This window comes from Taudactylus pleione, unplaced genomic scaffold (assembly GCF_031769625.1).
Source record: "Taudactylus pleione unplaced genomic scaffold, aTauple2 ptg000707l, whole genome shotgun sequence".
In the NCBI taxonomy this organism is placed as follows: domain Eukaryota; kingdom Metazoa; phylum Chordata; class Amphibia; order Anura; family Myobatrachidae; genus Taudactylus; species Taudactylus pleione.
In genome coordinates, this window is record NW_028285109.1 from 3,643,681 (window position 1) to 3,666,924 (window position 23,244).

Below are 23,244 nucleotides of genomic sequence, written 5' to 3' on the forward strand. Positions count from 1 at the left end.
CCGCAAAGGGTACCGTGCATCAGTTTTTCCATGAAGGGGATATATCGTCAGTCATAACCCCAGTTAGGGATTATAAACCGGACTTCCCAATGATTAGGAAATATTCTTACAAGGAATGGGAAATAATCAGCATATAATCTATATATATTATATATATATATAATTATACATCATACCATATACGCACACACGTACACACAGACACCTACATAGGTGCATGGGAAGTCAATCTCTTTGAAAAGAAGAGTTAGTACTAAGTTGACTTGGCAGACTCCTGCACCAGGAGATTAGCATGCTTATATAGTACTTAGACACTGCATTTTAGTGTCTTATAATATTGTGCACTAGTCCTGAAAGTACTTACCGGGCACTGCCAAGTGCGCCCCAAGTAATTAATAATATGTCCCAGGAAAAGGGGGGCTGTAGACATTGACTGACGTGAACAATTATATATTAGATATTGTCCAAGGTCGCAATGCGATAGCCCAAGACCTAATTGTTGTGAGGCAGAATGCCTTTAGAACAGCCTGAGCTGAACCTAGACACCTAGTGTCCCAGGAGCATCTATGTAAGTACATAGATAAACTAACAAGGCGGCCACAGGACATGAATAGGGTCCCTTATAGAAGTGACTCTAGTCTATAAAGCCACCTAAATTGGATAGTATATATATATACACACACACACATATTCAATATATATATATATCCTTAGGGATAGTGTAAAGTGGAGTTATTATACGTAGCAAACTACCGCATCAGGAGAGTCCTTTCAATCTCAGCATCTTTCCTTATAAATATGCTAGGTATCAGACATAAAACCGATACGAACAGATCCTACCCTCGCCTTTAGGGTAAGAACAAGAAGCTATATATAAGCATATCTATACACACACACACACACACACATATATATACACACACACACACAAACACATATATGCCCATATACCAGATTAATAGGTGACGAGCATACTTTAAAGTAGAATATGAGCTGACGCAAGGTCCTTGAGCCCAGGTACGGGGTCACTCCAGACTAGTATATGTTCTAAACCAGAGTTTAGTATAAAATCCAAATATATATATATTATACCACACACACACACCGCTACGGCGTAGGGGGGCAAGAATTATTATTTTTTTTTTATTTTTTTTTAGCGTGCTGTCCCAGACTGGTTTCGATCCTGGGAAACTCCTGCCACTGGTGTACTCGCCTTATCAGGTGAGCCATTCAAGCTCTAGTTGAACCTACTTTGGAGGCTTTCCCCAAAGTAGGACTAAGGCACGGGCCACCATGCCAGTCTGCGTTAGTTTATGCAAATAACAAACAAGTTAGGTATTTTTAACCCAACCCACTATGAGGCCAGCGAGACGATGTCTAATAAAAAACAGGGCCTCAACCAGTCGCTGGTGAAAACCTCCCAGCTGATCAGTATTCAGAAGTGTATGAGGCAGCACTAACAAACCTTCACCCGGCACTGTGTGTACGCAGTGCTGCTGAGGACTCTTGTAATAGAGGAATGGCAGCGTCCCCACATGGGGAGCTTAGCTTCCAAGATCAGACGAGATCGGGCACCATGTGCTTAGTGCTGCCTTCTGTATAGTGGAGAGCAGGAGCTGTCATCTCTTACAATAGCTAACTGTAGCTGCCTGCGCTTATAAGGAGCCTGGATGCGCAAAGGCTGGTATCCATCCCCAAGACAGTGGGATGTGGTGGCCCCCACCTATCAGCATTATGCATTATGCCAGCAGATTCGCTGGCCAGATGCTGCTTTAGGTAGCAGACTGCTCCTAGGACGTCCGGAGTGACACTCACAACCCAGGAGATCATGATGTGCCATGCACGGCACAAGAAATTGTTACATTTTTACTGTGCTGACCTCTTAAGAACAGGACTTTACAAAATGCGGAGCCGCACTGTAACGCCTCGCTACGGCCCTCTTAGTTATGGGAGCAGTGGGATGCCGCGGTCTTCTCATTAAGAGACCGATGAGAAGGACCACGCCCGGGGGTCGGCATATGTCTGCTAAGCCTATGCCCATCTTGTTGTTACAGCCACAACAGAGCGACTGGCAGCCTGCCTATAGAGACAGCGCTTAGTGCGGGTCTCGAACCCAGATCCCAGGCGGGCTATTTTACGGCACACTCCACTGTGCCGGTCTTATTGGCTGCCCGCCTTACAGACTCCAGAAAGCTTTTAAGCGCTAGCCTCTGCAAACCGGCGTGGTATGTGAGCTCTCTATTGGCTGACATCTCGTGGGCACAGCGCGGCAGAAGAGGGGAGAACCCGACTCAAAAGGCGCAGCTATATATATATATATATATAGGAATGGGCGGCAGGTTTAGCCACTATGGCCGCCAGTAAACTCCGCCCCCGCTAGCACTGGTGTTTTTTTTTTTTTTTTTTTTAACCGGGATCTTACTGCTCCAAATGGCGCTGCACCTACTGAGACAGCGCCAGTGTAGACCATTGGAGTAGCGGGTCGCAGCAGTCTCCCTCCCTGTGTTTCTTATAGAGGAGGGAGGAGCAGGCATATTAGTAACGCTGCGCATTACTCTGCTGTAGAGGGGCCCGCGCTCCATACCCTCCTTAAACAGGAGGGGGGACCAACAGCCGAGAGCGCTGTAATGAACAGCCGCACTCTGCAGCGGCTCTGAGCCTAAGCCAGCGCGGTGCTCTTAGACAGCACAAGCCGTCTGACTGTGGGGGGGAGGGGCGGGAGACCTGGCTCAGCCGGTCTTCATTACTCTCCCGAGCGGGGATGAGTCAGCGCTTGCTGCGCGACTCTCTTACAAAAGAGGGAGCAGAAACCCCCTGTGTTAGGACTGACTGCCAGCTATGCTCCGGCAGTGTCCACTATAAATGGCGGGCTGCTGAGTGCGCTTAGCGGCTGTTGTACAGAGCCACCCTTACCACAGTGAGCCACTGCTGCAGTGCCTAGCACCGAGAGGGAGAGCCCGTACCAGTGGCGCCGCTGTGCAGGACGCGCCATTATTAGCTCCACCCCCGCTAGCTCTGGTGTTTTAACCAGGAATTATGTCCCCAGGCCCGACGTGGGAAGTTGGGGGGGGGATAGCGGGGGGAGGTTTTAGCAGTGCCGCTAACAGTGACAGCTAGCGGCATGTCACTGAGCCCAGCTAATCAGGAGCAGTGGTCATACTTACAACTGCTGCGGCCGGGATGCTGGGCTGAGGGGGCGGCGAGGAACCCGGACACATGCCGGTGTCAGCAGTGGCGGGTCCTCGCAGGGTCCGATGACTCCCTCTTGCTGTGCCCCCTCCTCAGGGTCACCGGACACAGGCTGCAGTAGCCGTGTGGTGCCCTTCCCGGCGGCTCCCACGTAGCAGGCAGACTGCCACAGTAAGCAGCCTGCCTGTCCTCAATGCTTGTAAAAACTCTTAATTAAAATTATATGAAAAGGCTGGAGACAGCCTAATGTGCGACCGGCTCTCTCGGGCACATTCTAAAAACTGGGGCTGATGGGGCATAGAGGGGGAGGAGCCAGTCACACTTCTAAATTAAAGTGCCAGCCTCTACTCTACCACCGTCTATACCCCACTGTCTTGAACTCCAGTGTCCCCTAGTGGATGAAGGAGAAAACAAAACAATAATAAAAACACACATGGAACAGCCAGATTTGCTATATATGGATTGCTTTCTTTTAGGTACCTAGACTTAAAAAGCGATTTATTAAGACAAGACAGGTAAATAGTGATCTACACGTATATATAAAAAATATGAGATATGGTAAGAACTTACCCTTGTTATCTCTATTTCTACGAAGTCCATAGGGTTCCACAGGATACCTTGGGGTATAGGTGTGACGTCAGTCGCTGGGCACCATAGAGTTAAGCTTTTCAGCCTCCCAGGATGCACTAGGGTCCCCCTCCTATACCCCGCCCCCGAGCCAAGGCACCTCAGTTAGTTATCAAGCCATAGGCCGGAGGAGGAGAAGGAAGAGAGAGAAAAAAAGATCTGGACACATACAAGAATCACATTCTCACCAGAGGGAGACGGAAAACCGGTGACCAGAGTAAAGCCAATCTGCAGCACAGGTGCGACAGGGCGGGAGTCCTGTGGAACCCTATGGACTTCGTAGAAATAGAGATAACAAGGGTAAGTTCTTACCATATCTCATATTTTCTACTTCAGGGTCCATAGGGTATCCACAGGATACCTTGGGGATGTCCCAAAGCAGTATCCTTTAAGGGTGGGGACGCTCCTGTGCAGAAAGGAGAATCCGCCGCCCGAAGGAAGCATCCTGAGAGGCGAAGGTGTCAAACCTGTAATACCTCACGAAGGTATGGACAGAGGACCACGTAGCAGCCTTGCAGATCTGAACTGCCGAGGCACCACGTCGAGCTGCCCACGAGGGACCGGTAGGCCTTCATGAAGATAAGCTTCAGAAATAGCCATACGGATCCAGGCTGCCAAAGTTTGCTTTGAAGCAGGCCAACCCTTTTTACGGAAGCCATAGAGGACAAACAAAGCGTCCGACTTCCTAAACGAAGAAGTGCGGTCAACATAAGTCCTTAAGGCCCGCACAACATCCAAAGAGGCCTCACCCACGGAAAGACCCGGTGAGTTAAAGGCTGGAACAACTATTTCCTCGTTAACATGAAACTGGGAAACAACTTTGGGAAGAAACTCGGGCCGAGTGCGGAGCACTGCCCTGTTCCCATGAAAAACCAAGAAAGGGGGTCTACAAGAAAGAGCCCCTAACTCAGAAACACGTCTGGCCGAAGCAATGGCCAGAAGGAAAACAGTCTTAGCTGTTAGCCATTTAAGATCCACTGAGCCCAGTGGTTCAAACGGCGGTCCTTGGAGAGCCCTCAGGACCACAGCCAAATCCCAAGGCGCCACAGGTGGAACAAAGGGCGGCTGAATGCGGAGAACACCCTGCATAAAGGTGCGCACATCCGGGATTGTAGCAATCCTACGGTGAAACCAGACAGATAGGGCCGAAACCTGTACCTTCAAAGAAGCAAGGCGAAGCCCATGATCTAGTCCCGCTTGCAGGAAGGCGAGAATCCCAGACAGACGAAACTCCCGCGGTGCATAACCTCTCGGTCGACACCACTGGAAGAACGTATGCCACACACGATGGTATATCCTCGCGGAAGACGGTTTCCGAGCTCGTAACATGGTACGCACCACAGAGCTGGAAAACCCCCGGGACCTCAGCATGGCCGTCTCAACAGCCACGCCGTCAAAGACAGCCGAGTCAGGTCCGGGTGAAGGGAGACCGGAGGGAACAGGTATGCGAACCGGAATGTCCACCGGACGGACAGAGCATCCACCAGAGACGCCTCTTCGTCTCTTGTGCGAGACCCGTACACCGGCAACTTGTTGTTGTGCCGGGACGCCATGAGGTCAATTTCTGGAAGACCCCACCTGTCCACCAGTAGTTGAAAAACGTCCGGGTGCAGGGACCATTCCCCCGGATGAACGTCCTGGCGACTTAGAAAGTCCGCCTCCCAATTTAGCACTCCCGGGATGAAGACCGCTGATATGGCCGGAAGATTGCGCTCCACCCAAACCAGGATCCGAGAGACCTCTACGAGAGCCGCCCGACTGCGAGTTCCTCCTTGCCTGTTTATGTAGGCCACGGTGGTAGCTTTGTCCGACTGGACCTGCACCGGGAGACCCTGGAGAAACCGCTGTGCCTGCTGGAGAGCATTGAAGACCGCACGGAGTTCCAAGATATTTATTGGAAGCTCCGCTTCTGTCGGTGTCCACCTACCCTGGAACAAGAGTGGACCCAAAACTGCTCCCCAGCCCCGAATACTGGCGTCCGTTGTCAACAGGACCCAATTTGGAACCCAGAACGGACGTCCCTTGTTGAGGTGGGTCGTCTGTAACCACCACGCAAGGGACAGGCGAACCTCCGGGGTGAGCACAACCGTCTGGGACTTCAGAGACTGAGGCAGCCCGTTCCACTTGGACAGGATCAGGTGCTGCAGAGGTCTGGAGTGAAACTGGGCGTAATCCACCATATCGAACACCGACACCATGGAGCCCAGTAACCTCATCGCCGAGTGTAAGGACACCCGGCGGCTGTGCAGGCAACTGCGCACCCTTGACTGTAAAGCAGAGATCTTGTCCTCCGTCACGAAGATCCTTTGCTGTCCCGAGTCCAATAAGGCTCCAAGATGCAGAATCCTCCGAGACGGGATTAGAGTGGACTTCTGCCAGTTGATTAGCCAGCCGTGCCGTTGCAGCAGTGCAATGGTCAGGTCCAAGTGGCGTAACAGGAGCTCTGGAGATCCTGTCACCAATAACAGGTCGTCCAAATACGGCAACATGCGGACTCCCTGCAGCCGCAGAGAAGCCGCCATGACCGCCATCACCTTGGTGAAAACCCGTGGTGCTGTCGCCAGGCCAAAAGGTAACGCCCGAAACTGGAAGTGGTCGCTGCGGATTGCAAACCTGAGGAACTGTTGATGGCGCAAAAGAATAGGGACATGCAGGTAAGCGTCCTGTATGTCCAATGACATCATGTAGTCCCCAGGTTCCAGCGCCAGAATGATGGACCGTAGGGTCTCCATCCGAAACTTCGGGACCCGCAAAGACTTGTTGAGTGCTTTGAGGTTGAGAATCGGACGATATGACCCATTGGGTTTCTGTACCAAAAATAGATTTGAATAGAAACCCTGGCCCCTCTGGGAGAATGGAACAGGCACTATAACTCCAGCCTGGAACATAGTATGCAATACCTTCCGCAGCTCCGTAGCCTTGTTCCGGTCTGATGGTAGACCCATGGTGAAGAAGCGAGCCGGGGGTCTGTGCCGGAAGGAGAGGGCGTATCCGTGGGAAACCACCTCCAGAACCCAAGTGTCTGTCGTAGTGGTCGACCAACACTGGGCGAACTGTAGCAGGCGGCCTCCCACCCTGGGATCCCCCAAAGGGAGGCCCGGACCGTCAGGCCGCAGGCTTGTCATCTGGCTTGGGGGCCGGACGTCTGGTACTCCATGCCTGCTTCCGGGGCTTGACCGATTTCTTAGGGCCAGCCTGTCGAGGAAACGACTGTGGTTTGGGCCTGCCCTGGGCCCTAGATGACCGAAAGGACGATGGTCCAGAACCAGAAGGAGCAGCGGCCGACGGGAGACAAGCAGATTTGGCTGCCGCCAGCGTGGCCACAATCTTATCCAGATCCGGACCGAAGAGAACTTCTCCGGTAAACGGCAACGCTTCCAGACCTTTCTTGGAATCTGCGTCCGCCTTCCAGGATCGCAGCCACAAGGTGCGACGAGCAGCTACCGCTGCTGAAGAAATTCTAGACACCAGAGTACTAATGTCTAGAGCCGCCTCGTTGATGTAGGTGGCCGAATCACGGAGATTGCCAATCAACTCTGCCTGTTCGGCCGGACAGTCGGATTCAAAAGAAGCCTCTAATGAATCCGCCCAGCGCTCCATCGCTCTGGCAACCCAGCAAATGGCCATAGCCGGCCGTGCTGCCCCCCCTGCAAGGGAATAAGCGGACTTCAGGCAGATTTCTACCTTGCGGTCCGTAGCATCCTTAAGGGAGGACATGGATGGCATCGGCAATGTGGCACTACGGACAAGACGGGTCACGTGAGAATCCACCTGTGGAGGGGATTCCCACTTAGCAAAATAATTATCCGCGAACGGATAAGCCACCGCCAGGCGTCTCTGCGGCTGGTATCTTTTGCCAGGTTGTTTCCACACCTCCTCTAAATGGTCCACCAACTGACCCGAAAGAGGAAAGACTGTGGCATCGACCTTCACATCTTTGAAAAAGGCATACTTAGATTTAGCCGCTGGGGGAACTTCGTCCTCAATCACCAAGGCTGTGCGGACCGCCCGAATAAGTCCAGGAATATATACTTTGAACTTAGCATCAGCGTCCTTAGTATGGAGAGGTTCCTGATCGTAAGGATCCAGAATCTCCCCATCATCAGACGTCCCTTCGTCATCCTCATAAGGAGCGGACAGAGACGCCACAGGCCTTTTATGAGGCCGCATCACAGACTCCCCTTGCAACACATCCGACAAGTGCTGTACAGAACTCGTCAGGGAGTTAACCCACGCTGGCTCCTGAGAACCCGGGAGCGGGGAAATAGGGAGACTGTGGGGTACCACCAATTGTCGTGGGAACCCCTGCATGGGTGACGACACCACAGACTGCTGGGACAAACCCATCGGAGTAAACGCGGGCTGCTGAGCTAACTGGCCCACTAAAGCTGTTAACGCCTGAGCGAAACAAGCCCAGGGCGGCTCCTGTACCGGTGCTGTAACCGTAATAGGCCGCGCCATGGACAAACACTGCCGGCAAAGGCCCTCCGCGCTACCCTCCCCCTCCGCTAACGGTACTTTGCACGTGGTACACTGTAGCCGGAGGGGAAAATCACTTTCAGACATGATGGCACCACGTATGTGACCTCTCTCACCAATTAAGTATTAAATAGGCGAGAGACCATCCTGCAGCACCGCACCGCAAGGGCTTTAGCAGAAAGAACAGGGACAGTAATAAAGCTGACCGTTTAGAGAAGAAAAGTTACAGGCAGCGCTAGCACAGTCACATACAATGCAGAGAAATAACAATTCCTGCACTAACAGCGCTGATCACTCAACTACACAGACACAGGGCCTGGTAGGACACAGCGCTGCATACACAGACCTGAGCCACAGCGGAGGAGAGGTATGCGGGGGGACCCAGACCACGATGCTTCCGTCCAGCGCTTCCAGCAGCGTTCACCATGCGTTCTGGAGAAGATGGCCGCCGAGGAGCAGAGAGGAGGCTGGCCTGGGGGAGGAGCGCTGCCACAGGACCAGTCGGCAGCATGCAGAGAGGGCTGTGTGCAGCGGGGGAGGCGCCGGCTGTGAGACAGGGAAGGCGCGCTCCCCTGGCATGCATTTAACCCCTGGGACGCCGCAGCGCTACCGCTCTGCTGCGGTCCGCTGTCCCAGGGGGTAGTGGAAAGCGCAGGTTGGTCGCCTGGCTCCACGCTGCGGCCAGTCCCCAGGGAGCCCCCTGCCTGGGGACTTAGGACCATGTGACCAGCGGGGACCCACCGCGGGACCCCGCTGCTTACCTTTGTCCCCCTTGGATCCGGCCATGGTCCGGAACATCTGGGGTCACCGCTAGCTGTGACCCCAGATGCTCACCAGCATCCCCGGATCGGTACCGGCGTTCTGGTACCGGCGGGGGTGTAGGGAAGACAGCATGGACGTCAGGACTGACTGTCCATGCTGTACATCCAGATGTGCAGCCACAGCTGCACTGAAGAAAGCTTCAGGGGCTCTTCTAGCCCCCACTCCGACAGGTGCACCCGACGCCGGCCGGGCACCAAACTAAACTGAGGTGCCTTGGCTCGGGGGCGGGGTATAGGAGGGGGACCCTAGTGCATCCTGGGAGGCTGAAAAGCTTAACTCTATGGTGCCCAGCGACTGACGTCACACCTATACCCCAAGGTATCCTGTGGATACCCTATGGACCCTGAAGTAGAAAGGAGATTAGAAGTATTTAAATGCCTACTGCGTGTCTAGACAATTTATACACCAAATAAACATCGAACTCCTATGAGGATACTGACCTCTCCGGTTTACTATATTCCCGGCCCTTACGACAAACACACTTCTCAACATCACAGCGCTGATATCTCACCAATAGCTCCTGGAAAGCATTTTCCTCCAGTTCCCATGCTGCATCTCTAGTGAAATGACAGGAAAACAAAGTAAGTTATGGAGTCCATCAACACTGAAATATTTAGGTTTAGAAAACAGGAACAACATGCCAGGTGCAAGAACATACACAAAAAAAATTTTTGAATCACAAAACAAAAAAATGACGGGTTAAAGTCAACAAATTAAAATGTAAACACCAACATAAAATGACTTAAGAGGGCAATGGGTAACTAGCTACAATGACTAGTACAGCTTGTATGCAATGTGCCCTGGATTCATGTAGGAGGAAGAAGAGTAATTGGTGATTAGTTGATGATGGTGGCAAAACTACTTTACAGACAATTCCATAACTCAATTGGGTTAAGATGCAGCGACAGAAAATGCCATAACATATGGATAACGGCAATGTCACACTCATCAAACCGCTGGACAGCCATGTGCTTTGTGAACGAGAGGTACTGTCATCCTGGGAGATACGGGTCTCACCAGGACGGAGTTTTTTTTGTGAAGCATCATTGTCTTGGTCACTGGTCCTGCTAAGAGCAACCTTCTTTCAAAGGCATTGAGATCCCTTATTGCAGCCATGATCATGGGCAACCAGAGGAGACCAGCATTTCTACACAGGACTATGACCTTGCTGGGACGTTATGTGCTTAATTCAAATATGAAAAACCAACTTCAGGAAGCATTATCTTTAAATACGCTTGGTGTACCTTGTTTACTCTGCATGGATTATATTTCTGTTGATCAGAGCCGGTGTATGGTTTGTGAAAGCCAGCAACAACAGATACCATCTCTCAAGTAAAAAAATGTATATACACAAGTCACACGACAACTAAAAGTACATATTTTGAATTATAAACTGGAGTATGGTAAAACTTTTCCCAGATCTGTCTGTTTCTGTGCCTACAATTAGTCTCATCAGGTAGCACAACAAACGACCCTAGAAATTCATCATTTTTTACAAAAAGGAAGGAGTGAGTCTGCTCTATGAATGAGGTCAAGGATCATAAAAAAAAATAAATGGGTGGCAAACCTTTCTGGAATATGGATTCCCATGTGCAGCATCTCGTTCTGGAACATGTCCCTGTTGTTGCACACCGTACAACGGAAGAAAAATAATCCTGCACTCAGTGCCTGGTACTGTGGGTGAGAGAGAATTGTGAGAGGGATATTGCAGAACATGTGACTGAGCACGGCAAAGATTAGTCTCAGCAAGAATCAATGTTTAGCACTAGATAATCAGACAGTACAATGATTTACTATGGGATACATCCCTACCCTATTCAGTAGTTCTTAATAAATTATTGTGCTAAGAACAGGAACATCATGTAGAAACACACTAAACGGCTGAGGCGAAGTGACAATAGCATCCTCCATTCTACCTGGACGCCCTGCTTATCTATTGGAAAAAACAGTCCACTGTTTCAAACGATCAGTGTTTCCCAAACTTAGTTCTCAAGACACCCTAACAGTCCAGGATTTAATTATATCCATGGTTGAGCACAGATGTTTAAATCAAAATGACTGTGCTAACTAAGTCACCTGTGCAGCAGCATGGATATCCTTAAAACCTGGACTGTTACAGTGCCATGAGAACAGAGTTTGGGAAACAGTGGTTCAGATTGTACCCTTACCAGCTGGCAATGCCCAGAGGAGCATTGCCTACAGGTACCTGTAATGTGAACAGATTTCCCATACTGCAGAAATGTTATATTGAATCCAACAACCCGAGCAACTATTATAATGCCAGGTTCTATCTACATCCCACCATTCACACCCACAGACAAGCCGTTCTCTCCCCAAGTCACATTACTGGTACTTAATATGTGAAGCATTATGTACTACACAGGACCGTAGCAGAATTCCTCCTTTAAGCTATGAAAATGGCAGATTGATTACAATCTCAAAAGACAAAGAATATTGCTGGGTTATAGCCACCACACAGGATCTATACATTTATTTAATCTGTAAAAGAACCCAACAAATATATACATTTTTTTTTTCCCGTTAGTGAGTGGTTAGCACTAGACTAAAATGAGCCTAAAACACAATGTATATAAGAGTCACAAACATCACAAGATTCTCAAAAAAAAATAAAAAAAGTGAAAAGGTGGAGACCATAAAAAAGAGCTTGTTCCCAAACCATTTGCCTAGGAAATCAAGTACTGTAATTACAGGCCTTGGTGCAATACATACCTGTAGGCAGTCTCTATGAAACCAGGATGTTTTGCAGCAAGGTCCCCGTATGATATTATAAGAAGGGACGTGGTCCACATTTTCAAAGCAAATTGTGCAAGGGGAGGGTTCTCCAGATTCAATTGGGAGAATTTTCTGCACTGGCCGATGCTCCCAGCAGTACGACCTACACAGGAACAGACCAATGTCCATTAACATTATAGAACAGTAACTACAAATATATATATATATATATATATATACACACACATACACACACACATACATATACACACACACACACACACACACACACACACACACACACACACAGAGGAGATGGAACACACATAGTTCTAAATCAACAAATGCCAGGTGCAGGGTCAGTGATTGTTAATAGCAGAAAAAGGCTCCAAGTAACCATGGAGCCGGACCAGTACACTGTATTCAATCACCGTTTAATGTCTAAAATCAGGGTTTCAAAAAACAAGCTTTCAATTAGTGGTACTTAGCCAAATAATGCATAGTAGTGCAGTCATGATAGCCAGGGAGCAAAGGCTCAGAACCCGGTCAGCCCCAACAGCTGTTTCGTCCCCTGAGGAAGGAATTCGAAACAGCTGTCGGGGCTGACCCTTTGCTCCCTGGCTATCATGACTGCACTACTATGCATTATTTGGCTAAGTACCACTAAATGAAATCTTGTTTTTTGAAACCCTGACTGAATACAGTGCGCTGGTCCGGCTCCATGGAGCTGTTTTCTGAAAAATTATATTATAATATATCATCCACACCGGCGGCACTCAGGTACATAAAGGCGTCTCAACACAGGGGTATATACCGACGTTTCGGAGCCATTTATTGCTCCATCATCAAGGTCCTTGATGATGGAGCAATAAATGGCTCCGAAACGTCGGTATATACCCCTGTGTTGAGACGCCTTTATGTACCTGAGTGCCGCCGGTGTGGATGATACATTGGGACCTTCTCGAGTTGGTCTCTGACGGAGGGCACCAGGGCCTTTTTTGGTGTGTAGTGTTGGGAGTGCCACTCGATATGGAACACATATATATATATATATATATATATATATATATATATAGTTTGCACGCTGAGTTAGTTCGGATTTTTCCCTCCAAAAACATAGAGCTCAAAAAGAGGCAAAACATCATCTTGCATGGACAAAAGTCCAGGAATGATGATGTTTGCCCATGCAAGATGACGTTTTGCCTCTGAGTTCCTTTTTTTGGAGGGAAAAATCCGAAGTAACTCAGAGTGCAAACTCGAACCTATCAGAGCCTGCACATCCATCCATCCATCCATACATACATATATACACACACACACACAGGCGGCACTCTGTTGCCAATAAGCCAACACAGGTGAGTGTGAACAAATCACCGACGTTTCGGAGCATTTATTATAGCCCCTTCATCAAGGTTTTACCTTGATGAAGGGGCTATAATAAACGCTCCGAAACGTCGGTGAATTGATCACACTTACCTGTGGTGGCTTATTGGAGACAGAGTGCTGCCTGTGTGTATTTTATACTTTGGGTCAGCATTTGCTGACTTGTATTGGAGGGCACCTGCACTGTTGATATTGGGAGTGCCACCCTTGAGGACTATAATTAATAAATATATATATATATATATATATATATATATATATATATTTATTTATTTAAACAGGTCCCGCACTCACATCTATATCAGCTACAACATCGGGGTGCATTCCAGCCAGTTCAGTCCCGTCCAGAGACAATAGGCAAAATATAGGTATCCAAAAGGTGAGTGCGTCCTTTTGGAAAATATATATATCTCACACACACAAACAAAATACCCACTCCGATTACCCATACTGAGCTGTAGAATAACCTTCTCTATATGATATTTTTGTAACTACCTGACACTGCGGTATTTGCCAGCTAGAGCTCATTCATTTAAAAAGTCAATATAATTGCTGATCAATTTGTATATAACCCGCAGAGGGCCTTGAGTTTCCTTGCAGTTTTCACACCTTTGAACGGGTGAACAAAAAAAACCTCTCCATTGTTGATTAAATTATAGGCTATATTTATATATTATCTACATGCATTTGTAAATTAACTAAAAACATAAAAAAAATAAAAAATAATCTGTGAATATCTAAAAAGTGACAATAAATATGGAATAGCCCATAGAAGGGAAGATGGTATTTTTTTTTTTAACATCACAGAAATTAACGCATAACATTTTGACCACACACACCAATCCCTACAGTAGCTACTGCATCGCTGCTTGGTATCATCCCAGACAAGCTTTTACCTGAAGCTATCCATGAACTGGAAAATGCACCGTTTTTCCACCCCACATGGAAAGTGATAGCTGCGTTTACAACGTGGGAACACACAGCCAATGGATGCTCCCTGCGTTTTACAGACATTGCACCTCTGGAAATGGGGAGAAAAGGTTTTTCAGGTGTTTGGAGAAAAGGTGAATAATAAAACTTAATATAAAGAATGAGCCTCCCTCTTACCAATTTCTTGGCTCTGCTCACTTCTTTCTTGATGTCACTAACGAGGAATCCATATATCCCCTCGTTTTCTGCCCCTCTCTGCCAAATGCCACTGGACAAGATCTAGGGAAAAAAATGCTCAGGTCACAGCTCACACCCACATGAAAAGTTCACCAATGACCAGTTACTGCAGCGTAAAACCACACATCCGTGTTTACAATTGTGTCTTAAGGAAAAATAAGCTAACTTGTACATGAAAGCACTGGTTATTCTGGGTTTTCCAATGCTGAGATACTGCACAGTATAAACACATTTTTCCTTGACAAATTAGTCATCTCTTTACAGTTATCACTAGAATAGACATGGAGGGGCTGATTCAGATTTGCACAAAAGTCTGTTTGCCAGACGGATCTCAAGATATTTATGCATCAACTGGGCACAAACATCTACGAGTGCGTCACTTATATGCAACTGAATGGGGTTATTGGGTGGCAATGAGGCCTAAGCCTACTACCGTTTTATGGGCATGCAGATGGAGTGGTAGGCGAGAAAAAGTTGCGGCAACGATAAGGCTGGTGCACATGCGCACTGATCCTGATGGATCCATCCCCGAATACAGGCGGAGATCCACATTTATTTCCAGGCATGCATTGCGGCCCACTTGTGTATCACTATAAATCATCCCCTAAAGGAATTAGGAAGCACTATTTCATATACTCACAAGACAATAATAGTGCAAAGTCAGTTTGTGTTCTTCAGAAGTTATTTTCTCGCCATATTTCTCAATACGGTCATCTGGCCGTCCACAAAGCATGCAAGCTGATAAAACAGAGGACATGCAGTTTGTTACCATGTAAACCTCTAGGTATACTTGGCATTCACACATTAATAACATTCACAAAAAGATAGGAAAAATATGAGATATGGTAAGAACTTACCTTTGTTATCTCTATTTCTACGAAGTCCATAGGTTTCCACAGGATACCTTGGGGTATAGGTGATGACGTCAGGCATCGGGCACCACAGAGTTAAGTTTCAGCCGCCCAGGATGCACTAGGGTCCCCCTCCTATACCCCACCCCCGAGCCAAGGCATCTCAGTTAGGTACCAAGCCATAGGCCGGAGGAGGAGAAGGAAGAGAGAAGAAAGATCTGGACACACACAAGAATCACATTCTCACCAGAGGGAGACAGAAAAACCGGTGACCAGAGTAAAGCCCATCTGCAACACAGGTGCGACAGTCCTGTGGAACCCTATGGACTTCGTAGAAATAGAGATAACAAAGGTAAGTTCTTACCATATCTCATATTTTCTACTTCAGGGTCCATAGGGTATCCACAGGATACCTTGGGGATGTCCCAAAGCAGTATCCTTTAAGGGTGGGGACGCTCCTGTGCTGAAAGGAGAATCCGCCGCCCGAAGGAAGCATCCTGAGAGGCGAAGGTGTCAAACCTGTAATACCTCACGAAGGTATGGACAGAGGACCACGTAGCAGCCTTGCAGATCTGAACTGCCGAGGCACCACGTCGAGCTGCCCACGAAGGACCCACAGACCTAGTGGAATGAGCCTTCAGAGAAGGAGGGACCGGTAGGCCTTCATGAAGATAAGCTTCAGAAATAGCCATACGGATCCAGGCTGCCAAAGTTTGCTTTGAAGCAGGCCAACCCTTTTTACGGAAGCCATAGAGGACAAACAAAGCGTCCGACTTCCTAAACGAAGAAGTGCGGTCAACATAAGTCCTTAAGGCCCGCACAACATCCAAAGAGGCCTCACCCACGGAAAGACCCGGTGAGTTAAAGGCTGGAACAACTATTTCCTCGTTAACATGAAACTGGGAAACAACTTTGGGAAGAAAATCAGGACGAGTGCGTAGCACTGCCCTGTTCCAATGAAAAATCAAGAAAGGGGGTCTACAAGAGAGCCCCTAAATCAGAAACACATCTGGCCGAAGCTATGGCCAGAAGGAAAACAGTCTTAGCTGTAAACCATTTAAGGTCCACTGAGCCCAGTGGTTCAAACGGCGGTCCTTGGAGAGCTCTCAGAACCACAGCCAAGTCCCAAGGCGCAACGGGTGGAACAAAAGGCGGCTGAATTCGCAGAACGCCCTGCATAAAGGTGCGTACATCAGGGATTGTAACAATCCTACGGTGAAACCAGACAGACAGGGCAGAAACCTGCACCTTCAAAGAAGCAAGGCAAAGCCCATGATCTAGTCCCGCTTGTAGGAAGGCGAGTACACGGGACAGACGAAACTCCCGCGGTGCATAACCGCGCGGTCGACATCACTGGAAGAACGTATGCCACACGCGATGGTATATTCTCGCGGACAGACCCTGAAGGTCTGAGAACCAGTGCCGTCTGGGCCATGCGGGAGCCATCAACAGGAGCGTCCCTCCTTCCTGTTTGAATTTCTGGATTACCCTTGGAAGAAGGGAAACCGGAGGAAAGAGGTAAGCAAACCGGAACGTCCACCAGAGACGCCTCTTCGTCTCTTGTGCGAGACCGTACACCGGCAACTTGTTGTTGTGCCGGGACGCCATGAGGTCGATCTCTGGAAGACCCCACCTGTCCCACCAGCAGTTGAAAAACGTCCGGGTGCAGGGACCATTCCCCTGGATGAACATCCTGGCGACTGAGAAAGTCCGCCTCCCAGTTTAGCACTCCCGGGATGAAGACAGCTGATATGGCCGGAAGATTGCGCTCCGCCCATACCAGGATACGAGAAACCTCTACGAGAGCCGCCCGACTTCGGGTTCCTCCTTGCCGGTTTATGTAGGCCACGGTGGTAGCGTTGTCCGACTGGACCTGCACTGGGTGACCTTGGAGAAACCGCTGTGCCTGCTGGAGAGCATTGAAAACCGCTCGGAGTTCCAAGATGTTTATTGGAAGCTCTGCTTCTGCCGGAGTCCACCTGCCCTGGAACAAGTGTGGACCCGAGACCGCTCCCCAGCCCCGAAGACTGGCGTCCGTTGTTAACAGGACCCAACTCGCCACGCAGAAAAGACGACCCCTGTTGAGATGGGTCGTCTGCAACCACCAGGCTAGAGACAGGCGAACCTCTGGAGTGAGCACCAACGTCTGGGACTTCAGACTCTGAGGCAGTCCATTCCATTTGGACAGGATCAGGTGCTGCAGAGGTCTGGAGTGAAACTGGGCATATTCCACCATGTCGAATACCGACACCATGGAGCCCAGTAACCTCATTGCCGAGTGCAGAGACACCCGGCGGCTCTGCAGACAACCGCGCACCCTCGCCAGGCCAAAAGGTAAAGCCTTGTTGAGAGCTTTGAGGTTGAGAATCGGACGAAACGACCCATTGGGTATCTGCACCAAAAAGAGATTGGAATAGAAACCCTGGCCCCTCTGGGAGAATGGAACAGGCACTATAACTCCAGCCTGGAGCATAGTGTGCAAGACCTTCCGCAGCTCCGTGGCTTTGTTCCGGTCTGATGGTAGACCCGTGGTGAAGAATCGAGCCGGAGGTCTGTGCCGGAAGGAGAAGGCATACCCGTGTGAGACCACCTCGAGAACCCAAGTGTCCGTCGTGGTGACCGACCAACACCTGGCGAACTGCAGCAGGCGGCCTCCCACTTTGGGATCCCCCAAAGGGAGGCCCGGACCGTCAGGCCACAGGCTTGTCATCTGGCTTAGGGGCCGGACGTCTGGTACTCCAGGCCTGCTTCCGGGGCTTGGACGATTTCTTAGGGCCAGCCTGTCGGGGAAAGGACTGTGCTTTAGGCCTACCCTGGGCCCTATAAGGCCGACTTACCTGAACCGGAAGGAACTGCAGCAAACGGGAGACATGCCGATTTGGTTGCCGCCAGCGTGGCTACAATTTTGTCCAAGTCCGGACCAAAGAGAACTTCTCCGTTAAAAGGCAACGCTTCCAAACCCGCTTTGGAATCCGCGTCCGCCTTCCAAGATCGCAACCACAATGTGCGACGAGCAGCTACAGCTGCCGAAGAAATTCGAGACGCCAGGGTACTAATATCCAAGGCTTCGTTGATATAAGTGGCCGAATCCCGGAGATTGCCGATCAACTCCGTCTGCTCAGCCGAACAGTCGGAATCGAAGGACGCCTCCAACGTATCAGCCCAGCGCTCCATAGCTCTGCAACCCAGCAAATGGCCATAGCTGGCCGCGCTGCCCCCCCCGCAAGGGAATAGACGGACTTCAGGCAGATCTCCACCTTGCGGTCCGTAGCATCCTTAAGGAAGGACATGGATAGCATGGGTAATGTGGCACTACGGACAAGGCGTGTCACATGAGAATCCACCTGTGGAGGGGACTCCCACTTGGCAAAATAATTGTCCGCAAACGGATACGCCACTGCTAAACGCCTTTGAGGCTGATATCGTTTGCCTGGCTGTTTCCACGCTTCCTCTAGATGGTCAACTAATTGCCCCGAAAGAGGAAACACTGTGGTATCTCCTTTAACATCCTTGAAAAAGGCGTATTTGGACTTTGATACTGGAGGCTCCTCATCCTCAATAACTAAAGCAGTACGGACTGCACGAATAAGGCCGCTAGCTGTGACCCCAGATGCCTACCAGCATCCCCGGATCAGTACCAGCGTTCTGGTACCGGCGGGGGTGTAGGGAAGACAGCATGGACGTCAGGACTGACTGTCCATGCTGTACTTCCAGATGTGCAGCCACAGCTGCATTGAAGAAACTTCAGGGTCTCTTCATGGCCCCCCTCTAACAGGTGCATCCGACTCCGGCCAGGCACCAAACTAAACTGAGATGCCTTGGCTTGGGGGCGGGGTATAGGAGGGCGACCCTAGTGCATCCTGGGAGGCTGAAACTTAACTCTATGGTGCCCTATGCCTGACGTCATCACCTATACCCCAAGGTATCCTGTGGATACCCTATGGACCCTGAAGTAGAAATAACAAATGTTTGGATATTTGAGCCATAGCTGTGATTAGGGGAAAATTTCTCTCAGCACGCTTGGCCTGGCCAACTTGTGGCTCTCCAGCTATTGTGAAACTCCAAGTCCCAGCATAAACTCCTACCGATCAGCCTGTAAAGCATACTGGGACGTGTAGTTTCAAAACAGCTGGAGAGCCACAGTTGACCAGGCCTGCACCAGGCGTACAACTGACCACACATGCTTCAACATAAAGCGATTGGTCACAGCGGGTTTCATTCCAAAACAAATACCATGACGACAATAAACTGATCAATGGACATGATGGGTGATGTGATCAAATAGATCAGGGGTGGGGAACCTTTTTTCTGCCGAGGGCCATTTTGATATATGTATAACATTATTCATGGCCCAATGCAGGCCACGCCTCCTCTATGTGACATCACATGGGGCGGGGTCACAATCGCCAGTGATTACAGCAATGCCCGTAACATCCGGAGGATGCTCCGGGGAGCTGTAAGGGCAGCCGTGTGACCGCCTAAAGCTTCCTAAGGAGGCTCCAGGCGGCACTGCTGCATAGTTATTGGCTGCAGGGTGCCATTCTAGGCACCCTGCTAGCCAGATGAGGCTAGCAGAAAAAAGCTCAGAGGGCCAGACCAAATGATTCCGCGGGCCTAATATGGCCCCCGTGCCTGAGGTTCCCCATCCCTGAAAAGGATACACACAAATGGCTGCCTTTACACTGTGTGCAGAGTCATATTCCTACAGAAGGCACCTGTGACACCAGAACAAATCCAACTGTCTGACCTATTTAGGAGATTAATAGTATCCACTAGTTCTGGTCACATGACACTGACAATAGTTACATTTCAGATTACTTTTCCAAAAATTAAAAAAAAAAACAGCCTAAATAACCAAAATCCACCTATAGTTAAAGAGATACTCACCAGAGCTGGAATTACTCATTTTGCCACTTTTACCTGCAAATGTAAAAACACAAGGACTCATTTTAGTCATTATATATGTGTGAAGATACTTTGTTTAGTAAGCTCGTCATTTGTGTTCGGTATGGTCAGTTGGCTTCTGTATATTCGTGAATACACATACAAACATCCAAAGCTACTCTCTCCAAGTTGTTTTGGACAGACCGGTTGTATTAGTGGAATTTGCAGCTCAAACTCGGGTTTTACATTATAATACAGGTAATACAACCACATACACACAAAGCTGTCTCAATTTCAGTAAAAAAAAAAAAAATTCTAGGGAAAGGCTTTAAAAATATTACATTTCAGAAAATTAAATAATGAAAAACAAAGTCCCTGACCATCACTGGTCCTCCAATAATATGTTGAGGGCAGATGAAACAAAAAAGGAAAATTAAAAACAATTAAGAAAACACAAATATTATTATTGCAAAACTACAACTGATAGTACGAGTGAGTGCGTGAGTGAGTGAGTGAGTGAGTGAGTGAGTGAGTGAGTGAGTGAGTGAGTGGAGAAATGGAAAAATAAAAATAGAAGAGGAGTAGGATAATGAATGATACAGTAACAGTTTAGCTAATAGGAGAGAAGGACTATCCCATCTCCTACGAGTGTGACTCACATAAGGGTGCATGTGTATTTAAAAAAAATACTATACTATGCACTTTGTAATTATTTTACGTCCTAGGAAATGGATGGGATAATACATGTAATCTGAGAAAGCACCAGAGCAGAACAACATACATCCACATTTTTCAAAGATTTCCATTTGTGAAGTAAGGTGAAGCTTCTTTTATTTTTCTCTGCTGGCTGAGTATTTTAAATCACTGCACATTTACCATTTACCACTTTTTACAGTAGTAAATCAGAAACATTCATCAAAATGCATTACCCATCACAAAGGCCACGGATACTGTAAGAGGGCAATGCTGTGCATGCACCAGTACAGGGCAGGGGGGGGGGGGGGTTATCTGCCAGGGGACGTGTAGAGAAAGGGGGGTGGGAGGATTGGCGTCATCTGCCAGGGGAAGAGGAGGGAGGGGCGTTTGGCATTATCTGCCATTGGAAGAGATTGGGTACGATATCCCGGCAATGATCATCCCCACAGTCACGTTGGGATGGTCACCGTCGGGATCCGGACTACATCCCATTGGATAATTAGGAGATAGAGAGAGATTGCAGTCATCTGCCATCTGCCCCCCCAGCGGCTATCGGCGCCCGACTTACCTTCGATTGGTTAGCCGAGTGTGGGGCTCCCGGCATAGGTAAAATGACAGGCGTCGGGAAATCGACGCCTGTCATTTAAGCTCTTGCCAGGATTAGACAGTCGGGAAGCCGATGGTCGGGATTCCGTCCATCGGCTTCCGGACTGCTTCCCCTTAATATACACCGAAATATCGACTTACAGTAAACTTTCGTAAGTATGTATTAAGGGTGGTTTAAATACAAATACACTTTTTTTATTGGAGTGCTGTACCTATGTGTCTGGAGAATATATAGGTAGATATATACACACACACACACAAACTATACTGCACATGCAGTGAGTGACTGACACTCACTGCTCAAGTATCAATAGCTACTGGTTGGCTGATAAGAGCGTATTCGCCCCCAGCAGCAAGCCCAGCCCCGCAGTTAATGACTCACTGAGAGCACGACCAGTAGCTGTGAGCTGGGGGCGGGGCTGTTCTATGTGTTGCTGCTGATTGGCTGTCCAGAGTATCTTTCACCCTGTTATAGCCCAGCCCCCAGCAGCGGCGGCATGCACGGACGCAGCTGTCTGTATAAACGGTACAGTAATGTCAGCATCACACACAGTAATTGCAGCAGCCACACACAGAGTTAATCAACTAAAAAAATCATTGGAAACATCAGGACAGAATCTAGCGATGGATCCTCACCATTGCAGGGTTAAGCATCGAACATTGGAACCATCTGACCGAAGTTTCCAATGAAACATCAAAATGATTCCCATCCCTACTGCCAGGGGAGATGAGGCTACACAACAAACATCATAGGTATGGGGGTGCTAGCAGCAAGTTATCTCCAATATAACACCTATAGACATGTAATGTGGAGATTGGGCGAGTAGTGTAAATAGTATATAGCGGAGCCTCCGTATATCGCCGATCTTCGGCATTACCGCCGGCACAGTCACCTCCCCGGCAGCAGCACCGGAGCCCGGCACAGTCACCTCCCCGGCAGCAGCACATGCAGCTCTTACCTGGCACCGGCCTCCCCGGGCCCCCGGCTCCCCGCCTGACTCTGTGCTGTAACATACAACTGCTGTTTGGGTCCTGGGAAATTCAAACCCTAACATCCGGCTCAGCCTCGGAAACTCCTCTCCCCGCCAGGGCCCAGCATTGGCTGCAGACGCTCAGGAGGCGGAGGCGGAGCTTGCGTGCCAGGCCTCGTTCCCGCTGCCCTAGTTCCATGTAGCGGCGGGGGCAGTGTTAGGGTTAGGACTGGAATAGAGGGCTGCAGGGGACCCGTGACGTCACACCCATGTGCCCCTCATCTGTCTGCGATCCATGAAAGCTAGATCCTCTATTTGACGCCAGGACTCAGGTGCTGGCCGGAGACTGTCACAGGCAGGGGCAGAGCTGTGTGGCGGCTCTATGTGGCTGGCTGGTAGCAGTCGGACCCCAGGAGATATGCGGCCAGCACCTAATGGCTCTCTAGCTGGCTGCATCGCATGTGCCCAGTAAGGCAGGAGGAGGGGAGGATGCTAAGCCTGCCTGGCAAGGGGACAAGAGGGATGCTAGGTGTGCCCAGGATGGGGGGATTCCCAGTTAAAGGGGAGATGCAAAAGAGCCATTTAAGAGGGATGTGCCAAGGGTGTCTATTAATAGGAAGGGGGGTGCTGATGCTAAGTGTGCCCACTAGGGAAGGGGAGTGAGATTTGTTGGTGCTGTTTGCCCAGTAGGGGGTGGGGTTTGCTGTTGCTATGTGCCCAATAAAGGGTTGGATTTGCTGATGCCGTGTGCCGGCCGGGTCAAAGTGTGCCTAGAAGGTAGCATGTTGGTATGCATAGCCGTTAGCCACATACGTGGGGGTTAGTGTGACTGGCAC

General features: G+C 49.4%; 1 protein-coding gene across 1 annotated transcript in view; it reads right to left on the reverse strand.

Annotated features, from left to right (window-relative positions):
* G2E3 (G2/M-phase specific E3 ubiquitin protein ligase) overlaps positions 1–22,472 on the reverse strand; it is a 38,395-nt gene extending 15,923 nt beyond the window's left edge. The window contains exons 1-8 of the mRNA XM_088456626.1: positions 22,397–22,472; positions 20,139–20,171; positions 15,041–15,138; positions 14,341–14,442; positions 14,130–14,254; positions 11,848–12,013; positions 10,685–10,791; positions 9,558–9,674 (exon numbers count right to left, since the gene is read on the reverse strand). Of these exons, the coding sequence (XP_088312752.1) occupies positions 9,558–9,674; positions 10,685–10,791; positions 11,848–12,013; positions 14,130–14,254; positions 14,341–14,442; positions 15,041–15,138; positions 20,139–20,171; positions 22,397–22,451 (803 nt within the window). The 5' untranslated portion in view covers positions 22,452–22,472. The remainder of the gene's footprint in view (positions 1–9,557; positions 9,675–10,684; positions 10,792–11,847; positions 12,014–14,129; positions 14,255–14,340; positions 14,443–15,040; positions 15,139–20,138; positions 20,172–22,396) is intronic.
* Positions 22,473–23,244: the final 772 nt, after the last annotated feature.